The 21,071-nt window shown below is 38.7% G+C and overlaps 1 protein-coding gene across 2 annotated transcripts in view; it reads left to right on the forward strand.

Annotated features, from left to right (window-relative positions):
* AFF2 (ALF transcription elongation factor 2) overlaps nt 1-21,071 on the forward strand; it is a 351,165-nt gene that overhangs the window by 311,690 nt on the left and 18,404 nt on the right. For both annotated transcript variants that reach the window (XM_056360134.1, XM_056360135.1), the window contains exons 13-19: nt 5,551-5,785; nt 7,709-7,848; nt 8,406-8,469; nt 11,879-12,015; nt 15,322-15,393; nt 15,755-15,848; nt 19,247-19,296. In XM_056360134.1, coding sequence (XP_056216109.1) covers nt 5,551-5,785; nt 7,709-7,848; nt 8,406-8,469; nt 11,879-12,015; nt 15,322-15,393; nt 15,755-15,848; nt 19,247-19,296 — 792 coding nt within the window. The remainder of the gene's footprint in view (nt 1-5,550; nt 5,786-7,708; nt 7,849-8,405; nt 8,470-11,878; nt 12,016-15,321; nt 15,394-15,754; nt 15,849-19,246; nt 19,297-21,071) is intronic.

A 21,071-nucleotide genomic window follows, 5' to 3' on the forward strand; every position in this document is an offset into this window, starting at 1 on the left:
ACCCACAATGTGCTTCAGGAAACAATTTGATTGTAGTAGTACTTAAATTTAGATGAAGTTCAAAAATCATTTATGAAATGAAATACACAAATTTTAAAATCCATAAAGAAGGTTCAGCATCATTTTATTTATACTGGTGTAATTACAGAGTAACTTCAGTCCTTGAACTAATGCCTCATTCTACAACTGAGAAAATCGAAGCTGGAGTCTGGAAAAGGCAGCAGAGTTGAGAATTACCATGTGATCTGTAACATGTTGCACGTTTGATAAACATCATGATGGGTGTTGCCTGATTGTCATTGCTAGAAATACAGTGAGCAGAGATATATTGCAGAGGGAATCCAGGATTATCCATCCCCAACACCTCTGCAATCATTAAAAAAAACCTTTCTATTCTTGTCACCAGCAAGCCCTAAGGATCCACCCCCAACCTGATGTTTCTTAATTTGAGCTTGTTTTCCAGGTCATTAATTTGATTCCTCAGAGCTTTCAAGCCTTTGGTATTGTCTGTTAAAATATAATTGTGTCCATCAATAGTTATTTCCATATGCTAGCTTTTCCTCTCATCTGCCTCAAGTTTTGAAGCAAAATTTTCTGACTTCTTTTCCACTACAGTGATGGAGTCCTGGATCACACTGCATTTGTTATTAGTGTTTTCTGCATTCGCTTGAAATAAATGCAATATTGTTTGATAATGCAGGTCTTCAGCTCCCAGAGACATGCAACTGAATGTAGATCAACTTATTTCCCGGAAGATTAGGGAGCTGCCTGAACTGTGTGATGACAAATTTCTGGAGAGCCCCAGATTGTTTTCAAGCAGTTCTACTCTCCAGAGGGTTAAGTTGAGTTATAAGGGGAGGCAGAAGAAAGGGAAAGCTGAAAGTACACTGTTCAAGGACATGGGGGAAAATAACACTTCAGTGGTAAAAGGTTGAAAGACAGGCTTTGCCCTTTGCTCCTTTATTCCCAAAGGTTCTGTATTTTCTTTCAGAACTCCTAAGTCTTTACATAAGGACTTTGAGACATGAGGGTGATTCAGCTGTAGGTGTGATGATGATGTTCATCCATTAAGAAGGTGTTACTGCTCATGGTGGGTGTTCTCACTTGGGAGGAACCTTAGATCTCTCCTGTTAGAATCTGATCCCTGTGCCAACAAGCCAAATTCCCCAAGGCAGTCTTCAGAGACTTTTACTGGGCTTTTTCATAGATACAAGAGTGTTTTGACAGAAAGACTGTGATCTCCAGGCCAAAATTTGGAGGCATTCAGGAATCTGGAGGAATCAGTGAAAGACAGGCCACACCTGTGCTTTTGCAGCTCCCACTGGCTGCATATCTGTGGTTTAGGCATTTGAATACATTTCTCTCATACCCCTTCCCTAAATATATGGGCTCAATAAAGCAAGGAAAGATGCACAATTAATTTTTAAAGGGTTACATGTCTAATATGGGCAATTATATGCCTAATTTCCACAAGCTTCTATGACTGCATGTACAATTTGCATGTAGAAATTTCAAATGGCCAGTTGTGAACTTCAAAGTCGTACACACAACCAAAAAGCCAGTTCACATTTTATAATCATTGCATAGCCAACTAGTTATCTCTGTGTTTGTTCCTTCCCTCACACACTCTCGGGGGCTGATGCATTTTCCTAAATCTGATATGACACTTAAAATATAATTATTCAAACTATTGCCACTGTATTTTCCTTATTTCTGATATTTCATACCAAAGGAAGGAATAAATGATACTGTGTTTTGTCCAAGTAATTCATAGTAATACATTGAAACACTGCTGTGTAGCTGGATTTTTGTCAAATCAGCTGCCCACTTTGCAGCAGAGGATTATTTATGTATTTACTTGCTTGCCAGAGCAATTTTAATTTAAGCATTAATTGTATGTACTGCTGAATACCATTTATATCTGAATACCTGATTGGTAGACCCAATCCAAACAGAGCACTCTTCGCCAACGTTTGGCAGTTTGTAACAACACAGAGAGTTAATTGCTGATGCAAACTGTGAGTGAATTTCAAACTAAGCTCATATCAGTGAAACACGCCTGCCGACCAACAGGCGTGCTGGAAGTCTGAGGCAAGCATTTCAGCCTGTTTTTCAAGATTTCCTGTTCCCTTTTATTTGACCTTTAGTAAAAGATGCACCTGTACTTGGCAACATATATTAGCCCATCCCTCGGGTAGTCACAACAGCGTTCATTGGGGTTCCTTCATGGCAAAGGCAGCCTTCACATCTAGGACAATGACTTCAGCTTCATTCAGTTGCTGCCATATGGTCCAGGCTATTGCGGGGGTGACCTTTCCTTGCTAACCCCCTGCAGAAAATCAGATACACCGTCAATGTGCAGCATTTCATTGTGGACAGGGAGAGCAGAGGCAAAAGAAAGCCAAGTGATTGGTATAGACAATGGCTTTGTCTCACTAATAGGCCAGAGATACCACTGCATACCGCAAGGAGTGGATAAAAAAAGGGCAAGGAAAGGCAGCTTGAACTGTGAGAGCAGATGGAAATTCTCTCTCCTTCATGCACTGACCTCTTGTTGCCTGCTTCCTTGCTTTCTGCCCTAAAAGAAATCAGGTTGGGAAAAGAAAAAAAAAAAAAAAAAAGCAGATGGGGAGCCTTCTCATTCCTTGATAACTGGTCTTTTTGGACACAAAGAATAAAACCCTGTAGCCACAAGACCATCAGTTCAGCTTGTATTTTTTCCTTGCACTTTTATTGTGTTTCTCCCTAGATTTTAAATATACTTAAACTAACAATCATGTCAGCAAATTAAACCACTGAGTCTCAGTAATTATTGCAATAAATTCATTCAAAATTAGCGATTACTGCAATCAAAGACCAGTTTCTTAGGCCATTAACAGCCCAAAGCAAAGTGACAATCTGGTTAACTGCTGGTAACAACCTATTTCATGGAGGTTATTGTTAACATAAATGCTTTGGTGTAAGTCTGAGGGAGGGAACATTGCTAAATAAATTGTCAACTTAATTTCTGCAAAACCTCATAGGATTAAGTGGGCAATAGGGAGAGGAAAAAAAAAAGGGGGGGAGAGAGAAGAAAAAAGAAAAAAAAAAAGGAAAGCACCCAGACAGGATTATAGCCATAAAATATTGTTGGGTTGTTGTTTGGTTGTTTTGGGGTTTTTTTAATTTGAGTTACATAGAAAAAAAAGTATCCTCAAATGTATTTCCCTTTGGGGTTAAGTCTTCCCACCCATAGAATGACTTGTGTGCCAGAGCTGAGTAGCTGCAGCTATATCTCAGTTTGCCCCATCTTATATTTGAGCCCAAAGATGATCTAGTGAAGTTTTAAGTTTTGAAGTTTGAAGTTTTAACTATGGTACCTTCCAGTCTTCTTATTTTTTTCTTGCACTGCTTTCTTAATCCCTCCACTTCCGTGTAGCAGCTGTGAAATGTTGCTTTGATTGCTTTATATGTGCCTTAAATTCCCCCATGCAGTGGTAGACTGTACAAGTGACAGAGTCCTGCATTAGCCCTGCAAATAGCCACAGATGTGCTGAGGAGCCTCATGTAGTGATGCAGGGTCAGATCCTAAAGAGGACTTGGCCAGTGGCTCTCATTCAGGTTTTCTTCAGGTGCTTTTGAGACAGATTTGGCAGACTCAGTTGCTCTTCCCTTTGCAAAGCTGTACCAGGGATAAAGAAGAGCTGCACACAACTGTGCACAGGGGCATGAAGGAGCACTTCGCTCTGTGCTCCCACCCTTATATGCATGTTCAGGGTTCCTTGTGTAGGACAACTTGTTCGGGAGGCAGAGGGTGTGAATTCTGCTCCTGGGTATTTCATTAACTGTGTCTGATTTGCTTCTGTATAATCCAGTAACATGTGCATGCTTTCTTGGGGCACTGCTTACCCTCCTTTGGAAAACTTTCCTCTGGAAAAAGTTCAGAGGATTATTGTGCTATAGCTATGGTAACTTGTCTGGGTTCCAAAATGCCCTTTTGGGGTAAGAAAGCTAACAGAGTGGGCTTTGAATGCAAACTTTTTAGAGGACATATTACAGGACCACATGTGCATAAAATCAGTCTCCTTGAAGAATCGACAGTCTCTTCCTACATGTTTGCTTTCCTTTGATCTTCTTCAGGCCCATGTGTTTTTTGAGCAGGACTGCATCCATATCTGTCCTACTGTAAGGCAATATGAATTCTGTGCTCATTTTTTTTTCTTTAGTCTGACGATCTTTAATATCAGAGAGTTTCAAATAAGATATTTTTAACTCTGCTTCAGTCGAATTAAAATAGTTTTGAGTAGAGGAGTTGAGTATAAAACCTGAAACATGGGGAGTTTGATTTCACTATGTGATATCACAGACAGGCTAAAATATTTTTGTATCACCAAAGGTTCAAATGATCAAAGCAGGTGGAGATATTGATGCTGTTGGTGAAACTGCAAAAGAGGTCAGACTAGAATGAGAGCAAGCTCCAAAATGAGGAGTAAGGAAACTTGGGTTACCTTCTCTTCTTCCCCTTGTTTATGGCAAAATAGATCTATAATTCCTGACACTGACTGAGAGTGACTGGGAACAAAACATAAATTCTTGTTGACTTAATTTGTTATTGAAATTTTAGTCAATAATCATGAAAAGCAAATGATCGTGTAGTGCAATATTAGGTGTCTAACAAAAGATTAAAATTGAGGTTATCTTCATTGACTGAACTAGGACAGTACCTAAAATAAAAATCTATTAGTAGATTAGCATGTTAAACAGTCTGTGGGGTGTTGGGTTTTCCTTTTTGATGGATTTGAGAGGAGAAAGGTCTAGCAGGGTTTTTTGGGTTTACTGTGTACCACAGCTGCCATTTCTAGCCAGCTAACAATTTCTGTACATAAAACAGACAATAGATTATCCTATTACTTGAGCTTTCATGTCAAAACCACATTCATTTTCTGAATCACGTTCAATTCATCAACCGATATTTGCTCAAGGGCTTTTGCCATCTACAACGTATCATTTTAACATAGTGTTGAACAATGGTTTTATTCTAGAGGTCAAATAATTATTATCTTGTTATAGTGATCCTTTTGTAGTTATTATAATTTTTTGTTGTTGTTGTTCACATGCCACGTGCTAGTATGTGTTTTTGCAAAGGTTGCTTATGTGGGCCCTAATCCACCTTTATAAAAGGTGCTTAATGTTAAACACATAAATAATCATACTTGATGTCAAAGGAACTAACCCCATGCATAAAACTTTCCAGCACTTTGCTGAGTCAGAACCTCTGTGACCTCTCAAATGAAGACTGACTCAAATTAGCATTTAAATTGGGTGCAATTTGTACTAATGCACTGGAAGTCGTCCTCCAAAGCAGGAGGTTTCTGCAGCCATTGAAAAGGCAGAAGGTGGCTCTTCTGTTATCACTGCCAGTCCCCTTTTGACTTAGCTCCTAGGACATGGGGACTGCAGGACCTATTTGAGGGCAGAGCTGGCTTCTCAGTAAATAAAATCTAGAGCTTTGTGCCATGGAGGATTAACCAAGGTTCTTGAAAATGCAACTGGTTCTTATCTGTGTCCCAGGAGCAGCGGTAGCTCGGTCAAGAAGGTGGCAAAGAAAAGAGAAGAGAAGCTGTTCCCTCCTCCATTATCCCCCCTCTTGGATGAGCCTGTGCACCGGCGGCACAGCAGTGACAACAGCTCCTTCAGCCAAGAGACCAACACCACAAACACCTCTCAGACCAGCAGCTCTTCCTCCTCTGTTTCTAAACACAGAAAGAATGAAAATAAATCCTCCTCTAACCCCAAAGGAATCTGTGTAAGTAACCAACTTCAGTTGCTGGAAGTGAACGAGATAAAATAAAATTAACTTAGCTTTGTTCTGTTTGATTTTTTTTCCCCCAATATCTATTTTCAAATGCTTATGTATGTAGCCTCACTCAGGGCAGCAAGGAGTGGATCTTTGCAGAGCTGGGCATAAGTAATTCTTGCAGGTTCCATTTTTACATCAGCATTAGGCATCTACCTGGCATTGTGTTTTGCTCCCTGAAACACCTGGAGGAGAGCCCCTGCAGCCACCAAGTAACTGCAGTTACTCCCTTAACTCTGTAACTACAACACCACACATTTTGAAAATAAAACTTCAAGAATTTTGGTATTCATCACCTGAATAATTACTGCAAATTCTCAGCTAGAATTAAGCACTGTAGGTATACTGAATATTGTGGCCCAAACTAAACAGACAACAAAAACCTAACAAAAAGCTACCTGTCCATGGCACACTTCACAAGGAAATATCTTCTCACAGGTTTGCAGACTCCCAGCTTCCAGCAGTAAGGTTTATTTACACCTCTATCCATGAATTATGTATGTAAGCTTTTAGAAGCCATGTAAATAGGTTTGGGTTTTTTTCCTGCCAAAAAAAAAAAATCATTCTGTTTGGGCCATCTCGCCGTGAAAGGTTTTCACAGAGACAATTCTTTCTTACTTGCTTTTCACCAAATTCAGATTTTTTTTGACTGAAAATACATGAAAAAAGAGCCAAAACTAGAAGCTGCATAGTAAAATTTCACATCAGCTTGTCATCTTTTAGATTAAACAGGGAAACTTCAGGGGTTTGGTCCATTTTTGAAAATAGCCCTCCCTCTAGAGTTTCAAACATATCATTATCAAACTATATATGTACAGTATCAAAATGTATCTTAGTATCACTGTCAAAATTAAAAGACAAGAAGAAGGTTCTGCCACAAAAAAGGACATGCATAGCCCCAATTTTCATAGTTCGCTGCTTTGTGAGAGGCTGTTACCATGCACTGTAATAGTAAAACTCACAAGTTGCATTGGATCGTAGGTGACAAATCACTTCACCTTATTCATTCATCCCTGTTGCTTTCTGATATCATTGTGTCACTTCAAGCTGCGAGAGTAATACACATGCCTTCAACTGAAATCAATGCCAAAATGAACTGCATATGTCAGCAAATAAACAATGCTATGTAAACAGCAGGGCCACTTCCTCTCACTCCCAGCATCTCTAGTCAGATTTATCCTTTGGTTTTTTATTATCCTAATACATGAAGTATTTGTCTTCTGAAATATGTTAGAATTTTTTCCCTAGTTCATTGGTTCATCTGTAATTTAGTTTATCAGTTTGTGGACCTAGGTTGCAAGTTGCAGTTGCCTGATTTAAAACCTTCTGTTATGCTTCTGGTTTTAATCAATGGAAAGTCGAAACTCCTTACTTCTGCTTTCCATCCTTTTCTCTGTCCTGTGTAGGGTGAGGAAACCATTCCTTGCTCAAAATCCAAGCAGACTTTTCAGACACCTTACAGTTAACTATTAATAATATAGAAAAAAAGGTTACTTTATGTGATATACCTTGAAGGTGGATATACATCCAGCCCTTCTGCATTAGATTTCCCCACATTTGCTTTAACCAGTGTCTCCAGGCAGTAACATTGTGGTATCCAGGCTGACTTCACCTAAGAGTATAGGTTAATGAGTTCAAGTGAAGGGTCAGAGGTAGAGTCATATTGTCTAATTAATATAATGGGCTTATGTTATAAAGGATGGAAGCATGGTTTTGTGAGGTAACTTGGATGTTGTTGGGTATATGTGAGTACTGCTCTGTGCCTTGGCCCTTTGTTTGTTTGGGGTTTCTTTGGAGGGGTGCGTGTGAGCACTAATATTGTTAGAAGGTGTTTGATTGAACTACGAAGAGTTAATAGTCCTTTATTTCTAGGAGGAAGAATCGCACAACACACCAACAGCCAACACTCTTCTTGACACCAGCCATCTAGAAACAGACATCTGGTCTGCAATGCCAACACTTTCCAATGGGAATTCTGAGCCCAGAAGACCTAAAATAACATTTGATGATGTGTGAGTATTATTGGATCTCTGTGCTGGCTGCATGTTATGTAGTTGGGATTTTCATGCCAGCAGAGCTCCCAGTGAAAAAGACTATCTTTGATTATAACACTAGCATTGGGCACCTGTGTGGATAGCGCTGCACAAAGGCAAGCACAGTTTTAATCATTACAAATGAACTGTTGTCACTGATTAATGAAGACTCTGTTGATAAATGTTTTCAGATCATGAATGTTGGTTCATGGTAATTCTTCTTCATTTTTTTTATTTTGGCTCCTCTAATGGAAATTTCTGATACTTAATTTAGAATATTTTATTTTTAAATATTAGTTTAAATTATTTTTCCTTTTCCTCTGTTCAGCACACATTAATGGGTCCTTTGGGTGGCCAGTTTCTACAGCTAATTATTTTACATTCTGATCACCCATCATATCTTTGCACACAGCAGCTTAATACCAGGTTAAGGTTTAAAGAGATAAGTGGGCATATATGTCAAAATTTTTCTTGGAAACAGCAATTTTCTCAAACAATGTTTGTCCAACTTGAAAAAATTGATTTTGTCTCCTTAGGCTTCACAATGCGGATTATTACATGCAAGAGGCTAAGAAGTTAAAGCATAAAGCAGATGCATTGGTAGGTTATCACAGGTGGTTTTTTTCTCTTTCCACTACGGAGCTGGGTGTTACAAAAATGTACATTCTGAATGTCATCTAAAGCCTCAGAAACCAAGAGGAACTCTTCGTTGACTAAAGCATGCTTCAGATTGTACTCCATAAACACACTGTCCACAACAATTCAAACCCTGAGCACCATTAACAATTCTTTCCGCAAAAGAGAAGCTCCTTACAGTAGTCGGTATCTTTTCTGAGCAGGAGCAACAGTCATGCTGTTTGTGAAGGATGTAAAATAAATTCATGAAAGATGATGTGTATTTGAAATTTGTTTTCCTATTCACTTTGAGCCTAAATCAAAAGTGTTTAAATATTCCATAACAGAAAGTTAAGAAAGGCAAATCACCCTCCACCCCATTATCATGTGGTAGAAGAATCAGAAGATTTCTGATCCAAATATTTAAAATTTGCAACAATTGATTTTTAAATCGTATATTCATTTTTGTTGCATGCTTTTGAGCTAGTAAATAAAGGCTCAACACACTTCTTCCCAAAAAAATTTTCAATTAGGTAGTTCAATGTTGGGAAAGCTTTTTCTCTCATTTTATCCCAGATGAAATTCCAGCAAGATTGACCTAATTTTGCAAAGCGTTTTGCTTTTGATAAAACTGCTTAATCTGACAGATTATGCTGTTAGTTTGTTCAATCCAAGCTATTGCTAGCACTGAAGTGCCTTTGATAGCCATTTGTTTTGTGGGTAGGGTCATTGCTCCTGTATGCTACATGGAGTGCAGAACAGCAGCTCTTTTAGGCAGGCTCAGTGGAGCTTGACTCCTCTATTTATTTAAACTAGGATGTCTAAAATGGAACGTGGCCATTCCCTTTGCCCCTCAAAATCACGAGTGAAAAAGAACTGGGTGATTATTCACCTCTCACTGTCTTGATTGTGGTTTTTTTGCATGCATATCGTATCATTCCACATTAGAGATTTTTGTGCCTGGAAATAGGTGTGTGTCCAAAAAAACCTCCAAAGCAATCACGTTATGTTTTTAAAAACCAAACCAACCATCCAAATGTAAAAATAAAAAAAGCTCTCCCTCTGCTGTTGGTGAGCTCAAGGAGACAAGCTGACTGCTTCAGCTCTCTGGCCTCCCTTTTGACTTGGGGCACAGCGTTACCAAGTGTGTTTTCTGTGGGAGGTGGGTTCAGTGTTTTGGCAACCCACGGTGACTGTCAGTAATTTAGCAGTCGTCCCTCCCAACCTGCCCCTGGCAGGAGGTGTCCTGCCCTGATTCCTGCAGCCCGACTCAGCAGAGTGTGTTCAGCCAGAGCCCTGACATCTGCAGGTGGGAAAGGCTGGCAGAAGCAGACTGACAACACCTCCCACAGCTGATTGACCTTTAAAGAAAATACACATGGTTCTGGCACAGGGATGCCTGCTCTATGCTAGCAAATATTTACAGGCTCAGGCTCCTGATGATCTCAACATGCTATGTCAATCCACTTCCCTCCACAGCCTGATTCACTCAGAAAGTGTTGACCTGTCTCCTCCCATCCTCTTACCTTTGACTATGCCTTGCAGAATCAGGGGTGTTTTTCAAGCAGAACTAAGAGGAGCAGGCACAGCACATCGTGCTGCTGCCTACAGGCAGGCCTTGCCTGTCACATGCAGTTTGACACCCTGAGTGCTCTTATGGGAATGTGAGGCCACCCGGTATGATGTTGGCAGGCATAAATACCCATGAACAAAGTGTCTGCTTTTTCTTTCCACTATTTAGGTCTCAACTTTTTTTGTTTGTTTGTTTGTTTGTTTTGTTTTTTTTCCACCCAATACAGCTGCACACAAATTATCTCCATGTAACACATTTGCTGTGCAATCCCGTAGTGTTAGTTGTCCTATGGAAACAATTGCTTCTGGTTACTTGGTGCTGACATGACAAAGCACACGCAGCACTGAAAGATGTGTTGCAGTGGCTAGAAAGATAATGCATGTGACCTCAAAATGTGTCAGCAAATGTTAATGAGATTTGTGGCAATGCAGTTCCTGAGCTTGTATGGAAAATAGATTTCTGGTGAAAGGCAGGGCATTTTGCATCTTATGGGAGCAACCCCATGAAAACCTATTTTTGTCTGGGATAGCAGTAAGGAATCAGCTAACTTGGATGGGCTGCTGCAGTGGCAGCTGACTGTACCATATTGAAGAGAAATTGGGCACCTTGTTCTGTTCTCAGCTGAGCTGTGATGAGCTGGAGTTATTCCACCTACTCCACTAGAGTCAGCGTGGCACAAAGGGCAGGACTGGATCCCATTTCTGGCTCAAACTGCCTGTCTGTACTAAATCTGCTGGCAGCCAGATTCTTTGGGGGTTTTATACCACAAGAAAAGTTGTCTTTGGAAGACTTGAAGTAAAGGAATCTTAAGATTATTCTGAGAAATAGCCATTGAAATAGAGAGAAAACATTTAGGAGTATTTCCCATTTTGTGATCGTTCAAGTAATACCTGTCAATTATACAAAGGCTTTGTACATAATCTGTGCACAAGAGCAGAACTTGGAATTAAATGTATGCAGGGGGAACTAGTTATAAGTTTACTTAGAAGTAGCCACAAAGGCAAATAAACTGTTACCTTGGACCAATACTAAATGTTCTGCTTAATATGTTGCTATGATAGGCTTCCATTTTGTGAATGGAAAACATATGCAGATGCATCAAAAATATTTTGATAGAGACATACTAAGAAATTTTTAAATTATTTAAAGTACATTGGATCTCCTATATCAAATGCCACATTAGTAGAATTCAGCCATCAAAAATTGAAAATGTTAAATACTATTATAAAATACTTACTATAAAAATGTCATATATAATATTCATTACACATAAAAAAAGAAATCAGTATGTCTAAGTCAGTTTAATCACAACCATTATGAGGACTAAAACCTTTTGCAATAAAATCCCAGTAAAATAAAATATTTAGCAGTGCTATATTTTGTCTTTTTTTTTTTTTCCCTGCTCTTTCAGTCATCACCATAAGTGATGAGGGGTTTTTTTGATCAACAGTTAACACAGTGTGACGTCTGAAAAATGGCATGGACTTGTTACTTAACCCTTGCATAGTGACATCCAAACTTAGTTCATATATCACGGCCTAATATGGATTTGTTCAAGCATACTTTGTGTACCTCATTGCCTGTTTAAATCCATACCTGTCAATGGACATACATTGACCTACCTCTGTGAGCGTATGGTCATATACTACCTGAAAATATTTGGTAAAAACATAGACCCTACCTGAATTAATGTATGAATTCATTCTTAACTACCAGCCTCACTTTGCTTTTATCCTAATGCTAGCGTTGCTTTGTATAATGATCTGTCTACCTAGAAATTAAAGCTGAAGGATTTTCTTGATGGTGTCATTCCCATTTCAGCTGGAGAAGTTCGGCAAAGCAGTGAATTATGCTGATGCTGCCCTCTCCTTCATCGAGTGCGGGAACGCTATGGAGCGAGATCCATTAGAAGCTAAATCTCCATACACCATGTACTCAGAGACTGTGGAACTCATCAGGTTAATGTCCTTTCTGTGATCATTTTCATCATCTCATTTCAGTCATAATTAGAACCTGCTATGTTTTAAAAAATACCATTTCGACGTATTAATGATTTGTCCAAGGCATCTTCATCTCAGAAGTCATCATAATTAGTTCTTGCCATTTTATTAATGTCATGGAAAATTTATAATTGATGGACACTGCTTTTATAAATTATCCCCTTTAGAGGTTATAATGTGAGTGTTATAATTTGCAATATTCATAAAATTAAAATTGAAATGTAGTGGGTGGAAGTAAAGTATAGTAATTTCACTGTTTGGCAATGACACTTGTCTCTTAAAAGGTGTAGTTTTATAATTCAAAACATTAAAGTGAGTCTATCAGGATTTCTATTACAAACCTGGTTTTAGAGGTTTATAACTTGGCTGTTAAAAAAAAAAAAAAAAAAGAAGCTGAAACTTGGCACATAAGATGATAACCAGAGAGGAAGCTTTCCACATGTATTGCATTTAAAAAGTATATTTTTTAATGTTAAAGGAATGTGAACCAGCTGAATTAGTTTTAATACAGTTTTGTAGACTCATAGGCTAGAATGTGGATGAGAGCACCTTTACTTAGTAATAAAATGTCTGAATTATTATTTTAAAATCTGCTACTGTTCCCTATAGCTGTTTCATAGTGTTGGCTCTGTAGAAATAATAGTCTCCTGAGTAACTAAGGGATTGTTTGCTTTCCTTGTGCAAATTATCAAAGTGAAGTCAAGCAGGATTAAATTTACCTGTGAGTAGGACAACAGGATTTTCCCTCTTCGCTGTGATGCACCTTTGCTTTCCCCAGTGTATGCTCGGAATACCACCATTAATGTCAGTGTAATTATTGACAATTTACACAAGAGAAAGAAAAGGAGACAAATCAGGCCCTAAATGTTTGGGGTTTAATATGACAAAGGTGGGTTTTTTAACATGCAGGATTTTAACATGCCAGATGAGCTATTAGGGACTGCCAAAAATAATGCATGTTGTACATTTAGAGTAAGAAGGTATTTGCATAACAAAATGAATCAAATCTTAAGAAGCTCTTAATATGCCTGTTCAATATTTAAAAACATGGTTTTACATTCTATGCTTCATAAAGAGAAGAGGAAAATCTAAAGAGATTACTCAACAAAAAGTTGTGTTCACTCAACACTTACGATCCAAGTCAAACCCTTGGAGAGCAAAGGACTTAAGAAAAGGAGGTGCTCCACTCTTCTGAAACTCTTCCTGCACTCTGGCAGTGGACAGACAGTTCAGTACTTTGTGTCCTGAACTAAACAACTACAGTTCTATGGCAGGAGAAAATGTATTTAAAGAAATATTCTTTAAAGAAATGAATGCTTCTTTGCAGGAGCCCTCCTTTATTTTTATTTTTTAAGAAAACCACACAGCACAGTTGAAAATGGTGTTCCTCAGTCCAGCAGTCTGTCTGTTCAGAGGCGGACAGACCAAAAAAATCTTTGTTCATTCAAAAGCCACAACATGTGCACCACAACTCAGAGAACGGCAGCTCTAGGAGCAGCTCACAGATGTGTGATACCTGCAGCTCCCCTCCATCCTGCAGCGCTGGGGCGATCAGAGGCACCTGAGCAGCATACGAAGCCCCTCTGCCTTGCTCCTCCCAGAAGCTCCTGTATCAGCACAGGACTGCTGCAGGCTACGTGATAGACCTTGGCATGGAAGCAGCACCTGAACTGATTTTGGCTATGGATGAATCTGGAGGAATTTGTTATAGTAGATCTCTAACTTCTAAATAGCTAAAGTCAGATGAGATGAATTCTATCACCTACCATCAAAGGTAGATCTTAACTTATCAGCTCTTGTATGCAGCATCTTTTAGGCAGCCAGGGAAAGACTGGTTTGCCCGTTTGATTTCTGTCAGTGGTCAGACATGGGAAAAGGTGATTTCCCAGATGATCAGCAGTCTGGTACAAGTTCAGTAAACTCCATGGACAAATACACACTTTTTGTGGGCTACAGTGGGTGCTGAATGCGCAAACCAAGTAAGTGGCTCTGCACGCACCCTTTCTCAGTGTGGCTCCTAATGTTAACATATATTTTTACTGTGAGATAAGAAATAGAAGATTTTTCTCACTTTTACTCCTCCGTTCATCAGAGGCACCATTTTCCCCTTTTGCATTAGCTGTGTCTGCCCTGAGTATCTGCATCAGACACCTATTTGTGAAAGCAAGTGGAGCACCAAAGAGGTTGGGAATATCAGACATCTGACTGGCAAAAGGATTTTAAGTTAATGGTAATGCTAAGCTCCCTAATGAAACACTGAAAATCCCCAAAAAGACATCTATCTTTGTGTTTGATCAGTCTGGAACAATACCAAAGAGCAGATGAGATAGGACTTGGAGGAAGCACATCAGGTGGTGTGTGCTACAGCTGCAGGCTGGGGGCTGATGATGGAGGTGGTGGGAGGAAGGCAGAGCGAGAGCAGCACTGCCTGCCTGCACTCCATTACCTCCTTGTAAATGAGAACTCATCCAGACTGCCTGGGTACCTTAAAACTTTCTTACGCAACGCTGAACCCTATTACTTATTCTAACACAAGTACCTGTGAAATTGCATTAGGGCTCAGAACAATGATTTTATGCGATGAATTGATTTTCAAGAGACTAAATGCATGGAATGGAGTGGGCTCAGTTAAGGAGGCGGAGGGGGGGAGGGGAAGAGAGAGAAGGTAGGACTACTCAGTCTTTGATCATCCAGATGCTGGACAGAAGCAATTAAATAGAAAAGGAAGACCAAGTATACAACACTCATAAATTAATGGACCTAAGAATTTAAAAAGCTTTGAGCATGACCTTTTCTGTATTTAAAACCATTTTCTATATAAAATATATTAAAAGCTTTGAAGAAGCATTTATAAGAAGGATTTTGAAGGTATTATTCAAGCCCAAAGTATTATATATCTAAAACCTTATTATATATTACTCTACTCTTCAGTACATATACGACCAAGATCTTATGCCTCTGTCCAACACTCATCACATGTTTGTGGACTCAGCCTGGATGGCTGGTTATGATATCATTTATATGCCCAAGAATAGTTTACCATTTTGGCCCAGAAAATGAGTTGATGATTTACTTTAACCCTCCAGATTTTAAGTGGTGCCTTCTGTTGAATATTACATTGATCTCATCATTACAGAACAGTGTGACCCTTAGCTATTGCAGTCAGAGAAGATTATCTCTGTGTGGCTGTTATTTTTCAGTGTCACTAGTATTCTGGGAAACATCTTAATTCCCAATTTCTTCTCTCCTCACCTTTCTGACAAGGTATGCAATGAGACTCAAGAATTTCACAGGCTCTTCTGCCACGGAAGGGGACAAGAAATTAGCAGTTTTATGGTAAGTCCCATTGCGATGATGAGAGAAGCAGCTAAAATCTTAAGGAGGACTTTAAAAGTACTGAATTACTTAAGCAGCTTACAGAAGATCATTATTCTTGTTTTCCATTAAACTATTAAAGGATAACTAATGGATTTCTTCAGCAGCTGACTAAACATTTATTCTGCTAATTTATACTCTTATCAAGATGGGATTTTAATGCTTTTGACCACTTTTTTTTCCTTTCTCCATTTGCTTATGTTTCAAAATCTAACCTTAGAACAGAAATTGCAAAATATAGGTCAGCTTTTTTTTTTTTTTTTACAGTTTATAGGTTTCATTAAGCAATGGAATTAACATAATCCTTTCCTAATTACCACAGCTACCGATGCTTATCACTTCTCTACTTGAGAATGTTTAAACTAAAGAAGGACCATGCTATGAAGTACTCCAGATCTTTGATGGAATATTTTAAGGTAATCTTTATTCTTTTTAATTTATTGATATGAAATGAAATTCATACCAGTACTGAGAGCTCTCAGATATATAACTGCATGACTTAAAAGCCCCACATTTAACCTCTCCCCTGGGAAATGCAGGCAGGATGGTTGCCAGGGAGTGGGGACAGGAGTGATTTGGGGAATTTTTGGATTAGTGACTTGATTCAAAAGACCATACTCAGTAATTCTACTGACATAAGATTATTCTCAACACGATGTCACGTTTATGCAAGTTTCTATAAAGGAGACTGATTCTTTCAAGATTTCAATGTGCAAATGATTATGAACTGACCCCCAATGAACCATAATAAAGCAATTATTAGGCTTTAGTTAGATAAATTTAGATTTTAAATTCTGTGAGATTTGCTGAAGCTTATTGCAGACTCAGAGATTACTCCTTTTATTTCTATGGAACTTCAGGTTGCCTTATCCACATCTTGAAGGTTTGCCTTTAGCTTCAATTGAGTGGAGGTCAGCTGATTGTCATGATTGTGTGATGTGTTCCTTTACCTTGTCAAATGCTGTTTACTCAGTGTAAGAATGACAAGTCCACACTGTTTCTAAATTAAGAAACAGACTCTTTCTTCAGCTCTGCCAAGGTTTTGATATTTATATTTTACTGGTTAATGCTGTTTGAAGCATACATTAATTCTTGTACATTATTACTACATACTATTCTATAATTATGTAATTATACTGGTTTGTCGGCCCATCAGTCTTCTTTTGTTGCTTTTTTCAGCCCCTGTGAATTTGTTCCAGGCTTTGACATATTAGTACTGCAAACCAGTAAAACTTTTAACACTGCAGTTTTAATATTTTCATGTGAATGGTGATAAAATGGTCCTACTGCTGTAAAACGCCAGTACTATCACACTAGCAGCCACCACTTAGTCCTGACTGCTGGTGTCCTCTGTGTGTATTTCTGTAACTTCAGTAGTTACTCCTGATCTGCTCAAATTGAGGCTCGCTTGAAGTCATTAGCAGTGCCTGTGTTGTACTCACGGAGTTTTCAGTCAGGGATTTGTGCAACAAATTAAATTTGAACTAGACACATTTATAGCCTCAGCATTTTCATGAAATGTATCCCAACCGCTTCAGATTTTATCCAGGATGAATGTATATAGTGTCTTAAAAAAAAAAAAAAAGGTTATTAGACAAAAAATTTGGTAAACTTTTTTCTGCAGAAAGTAATGATTTCTTAAAAAAAAAAAAAAAAAGAAAGAAAAGAAAAGGGTTGGGGGTTCTCACTTCCCTTAAAGACACTTTACTTTCTCTAGCTGTGCAAATAGGTACAATGGAGAACATGTTTCTACTCCCAGCATTTTACTGCATCCGCAGGAGAAAATGTTTTTTAATGTAAATGAAAATATGAGAAAAATAATTATAAGAAAAAAATGTAATAAAACAGACAAATCATGAATGCTGGGTTTAGGCATCCAGTTGGAGCTGAGTATTTCAGCTAATGTTACTGTGTGTGTGCTATGGGCACTGTAACTCATTTGCTAGAAGTAGTGTTTGAGTGTGTACAGGTTATATGTTCAGGATCTTTTTGTAGTAAAGGCATAGGAGGAGAAGAGAAAAAGAGCTATTAACTATGTATTAGCTTTGTATTGCTGCACAATGTTCCAATGTTCACTGTGTTCACTAGCAATAATTTTTAATACAAATGAAGTAGATTAACTGTTTGAGAAGAGTTGTTACTCAAAATTTTGCCCAATTCTAACTGAAAAGCAACCCTGTTTACAGCAGAGCTGGAAAGGAATTTGTTGGCAGAATTGTCTTTCATATTTTTCCTCACAAATGCCATTTTGTCCAAATTGAAACCATTTGTGGACAGAACTGGTTCTGATTAATATCCAGTTAAAAATTTCAAATTGACGGGTTTGACAATTCAAAACAAAAAATAACCATTTAATCATGAAGTAGTTTTGAAATTTAGAGACAACTTGATGTAAAATACAACTAAAATGATATTTTTTAAGTGAAATGAAACTTCTAAGATTAGAAAAAGTAGCATCCTTTGATGCATTTCACCTAGAAGTTTGAACAAGATTTCTATATTTTTGAAAATATGTTGTCAATAGTAATTGGCAAAAACATTTCAAATACCTTCATTGTCAAATAACACCTCCAAATCAAGATCTAGTCTTAATCTTGCAGACCTACTATTTGTCTCCAGATACTGTCAGGAACGATCCCCAGATAGTAGAAACTAACATCAAAGCTGCTTCTTCATCCCTGAAGACTTTCCAGGGGAGTTTAGGATCTCCCCCCTTCTTACGTATGAGTGGGTGGCAAATATATATACTACATATGCTTTGTATTGCAGAACACTCCATTTTATGCTCACATCTTTAATGAAACACAGTGGGATGCTGTATAGGAACATACAGGCAAGGCCAGTATCATGGTTTGGGCAGTGTTTTCTGCTTTGGCCAATGCTGTCGGCAGGTTTAGCCGTGTTTTAGAAGTCAAGGGTAGGATTTTGCTCCCAGAGTCAGCTGCGTGACCTTGGGCCATGCCCTGGGCTGCTCTGTGCTCCACTGAATCTCTGTGCCTCACAGGCAAAATAGTGATTTACAGTAACCAGATGATTCTCGCAATAATGGCAGTAATACTTTGCAGAGGAGTTGTAAAATTTGATTGAATTTTCACAGTGCATGCTGACTTCTTTGCAAGGGAGCTCCAAATGGTTGTCGTCAGAAAGCATACATAGATAGCTTCAGCCCTGATACTACCACCTTTTGTAGGAACTAAGAAAGTTACCAGCCAGTCAGAGTGACTGGAAAAATCTGGGGTTTATTGTTGCTGGGCAATCTTTTTGTACAGGGTTGTACAAGGTGCTACACAGACGTGAAAGGCAGAATGAGTAAGCAGGTAAGGAAAAGCAATTTGTGCAAATAAAATACATAAAAATAAGGGTATTCAAGCAGATCGTTACTAGAAGTTTTATTTCTGCTGCTATCTGAATCCCAAGCCACCTTCCCTAGCAACTTGGAGGGACTGATTTCATTAAGACATTAACTCAAATTATTTTTCTTTCTTATTGGAAGATTGAAGGTCCTCCTAAAGATAAGAAGTCATTTGCACTCTGAAGAACTTTGTTTTGGTGGTAATTAAACCACTTTTTTTGTGAACTACATCTGCTTTTACTTGAACTTTACTGTATTCCCTCTTTCATCAAGTGACTTTCAAGCTACTGGTTGGAACCTACCAATCCTCCACCAGCCGTTTAATTATGGGACTGATGTGCAGAGCTGTTCTGCTATGTGCACTGTAGCTTTTGCTACAAAAACCGGGAGTTTTGAGCCTTGTGTCATCAGTATTGATGTATTTGAATCACCTTTATTTACGTTTTGGTTTTGTACTTACAGAACTCTTCAAAAGCCTCACAGGCCCCCTCACCTTGGGGTGGCAACGGAAAGTGAGTATTTTCCGCTGAGTACTTCTGTCTGGGAACGAGTGGTTCCAAGAGGGGGGGGAATGATTTGGTGCCTCTAAAGGCAAAGGACAGGCCATGACTCAGTAGTTTGGGAGCTACAGGTGTGTTTCAAATACGTAGCAGGTAGAAAATGTTCTTCTGCACTACAGAATTGATCTTACAGCTGCCTTGGGCTTGTGGGGTGAGGGGTTCCCCCTTGGCTAAATCAGGTACCCGTGTGGGTGGGAAGGAAGAGCTGCAGCACACCTCCATCTTTGTGCAAAGCCCCCTTAAGTCTAAAACCAGCTGTGGTGGGTCTGTGCTGAATTCTTCGATAGTTTGCTTCTCAAGCCAAATGAAGGCCATAAAAATATCTGTTAATTAGCTAGCAAGTACCATGTCATTTCAGGAAGCCAAAGTAAAGTTAACCTTCATTGCAATGATTTTTCAATGATTCGTTCAGTAATGAAAGACCAATGAATATTTCATTGATATATGGTAAGTGCTGTTTAATAAAACTGAAGGCCTAATAGTGGTGAAAATGTGAAGGCACTTAGTCAACCAATTATCAGTGGCTTTATACTAATGTTAAAACACCCTTGCCTCAGATATGAAGTCAGGGTAATGCAGTTATGATATGCTGTTTAATGAAGGTGCATTGCTGCTGCAACCTTGCCTTAATCTTGCAATGTCTGTTGCCACCTGACACACATTCCTCCTGCTCCTTTCTCCTGGCCACGCATACAGGTACAGGTAAAACAAAGGGGAAGGACTTCACCTTTCTTTCCTTCTTTATTAGAGTAGGCTGAAGTCTAGGTGAAAATGCTTGTTGTTAATGGTCTCTTTCTGGTGGTTGATAAGAAGAAAGGACTACTAGACACTCTAAGGAGACAAAATAATAAAGCAGTAGAAGGGGTTAAAGTTTAGCACACAAAGAACTGAAGTTTTCAAACAGACTTTGTTCTGAATCAGTGCAAAACCAAAAATTCCAGTATTTTGCTTAAAGGAAAATATTGTCTTAGATAACTAAAAATATTTTGGGGTGTACATATCTATACACACACTCCAAATACACAAAATTATTTTGAATATGTATGTGTATATAGATATTTAAGTATAGATTATAACACAAAGTGGTGAAATACAAAATCACTTTAAAAAAACCTGAAAAGATAATTTTAACATTGGAAAAGCAACTACTAAATTAAATTATTCAATATGTGCCAGTTTGTCAAGGCATTTAAATGTCAATGAAACCTTGTATTGCAATAAAAATACAGTAAGTTTTACATAAAGTTTTAGTGCCGAAACAGACCACTGGAGCATTACATCTCTTTTGTTCCTTAAGAAGCGGCTTATACCTAAAAATTTTGTGGACCAGAAGTTATCCTTGTATTCCTGTCCTATAATAGACCTCTATGAAGTGTGTGCTCTGCAGGTGATGACATCTCTGTTGCTATTTAAAGGAGCCGTTTAGGTGCCCAGGATTTAGAATCAGTGGGTTTTGACTGGGGAAGAGTCTTGTCTGGCCACAAGGTGGGCAGCAAAAACCCAGCACTGAGGTCAGCATCACTTCTAACATAATACCCAGCTGATCAGTCTCTTCCCTCTTCCCACTAACTTTGGAGATAAGGAAGTAAACTGGATATGGCCTTGTTTTAACGGGTGTTACTGTGACACCTGTGACCCAGCACACAAGGACCACAGTCCAAACTCAGGTCTCTCATTCCTTCTCTCTGGAGTCTCAGAAGAAAAGCTCTCCAGCTGGCTCAGAGTTG

This window comes from Falco biarmicus, chromosome 14 (assembly GCF_023638135.1).
Source record: "Falco biarmicus isolate bFalBia1 chromosome 14, bFalBia1.pri, whole genome shotgun sequence".
NCBI lineage: Eukaryota > Metazoa > Chordata > Aves > Falconiformes > Falconidae > Falco > Falco biarmicus.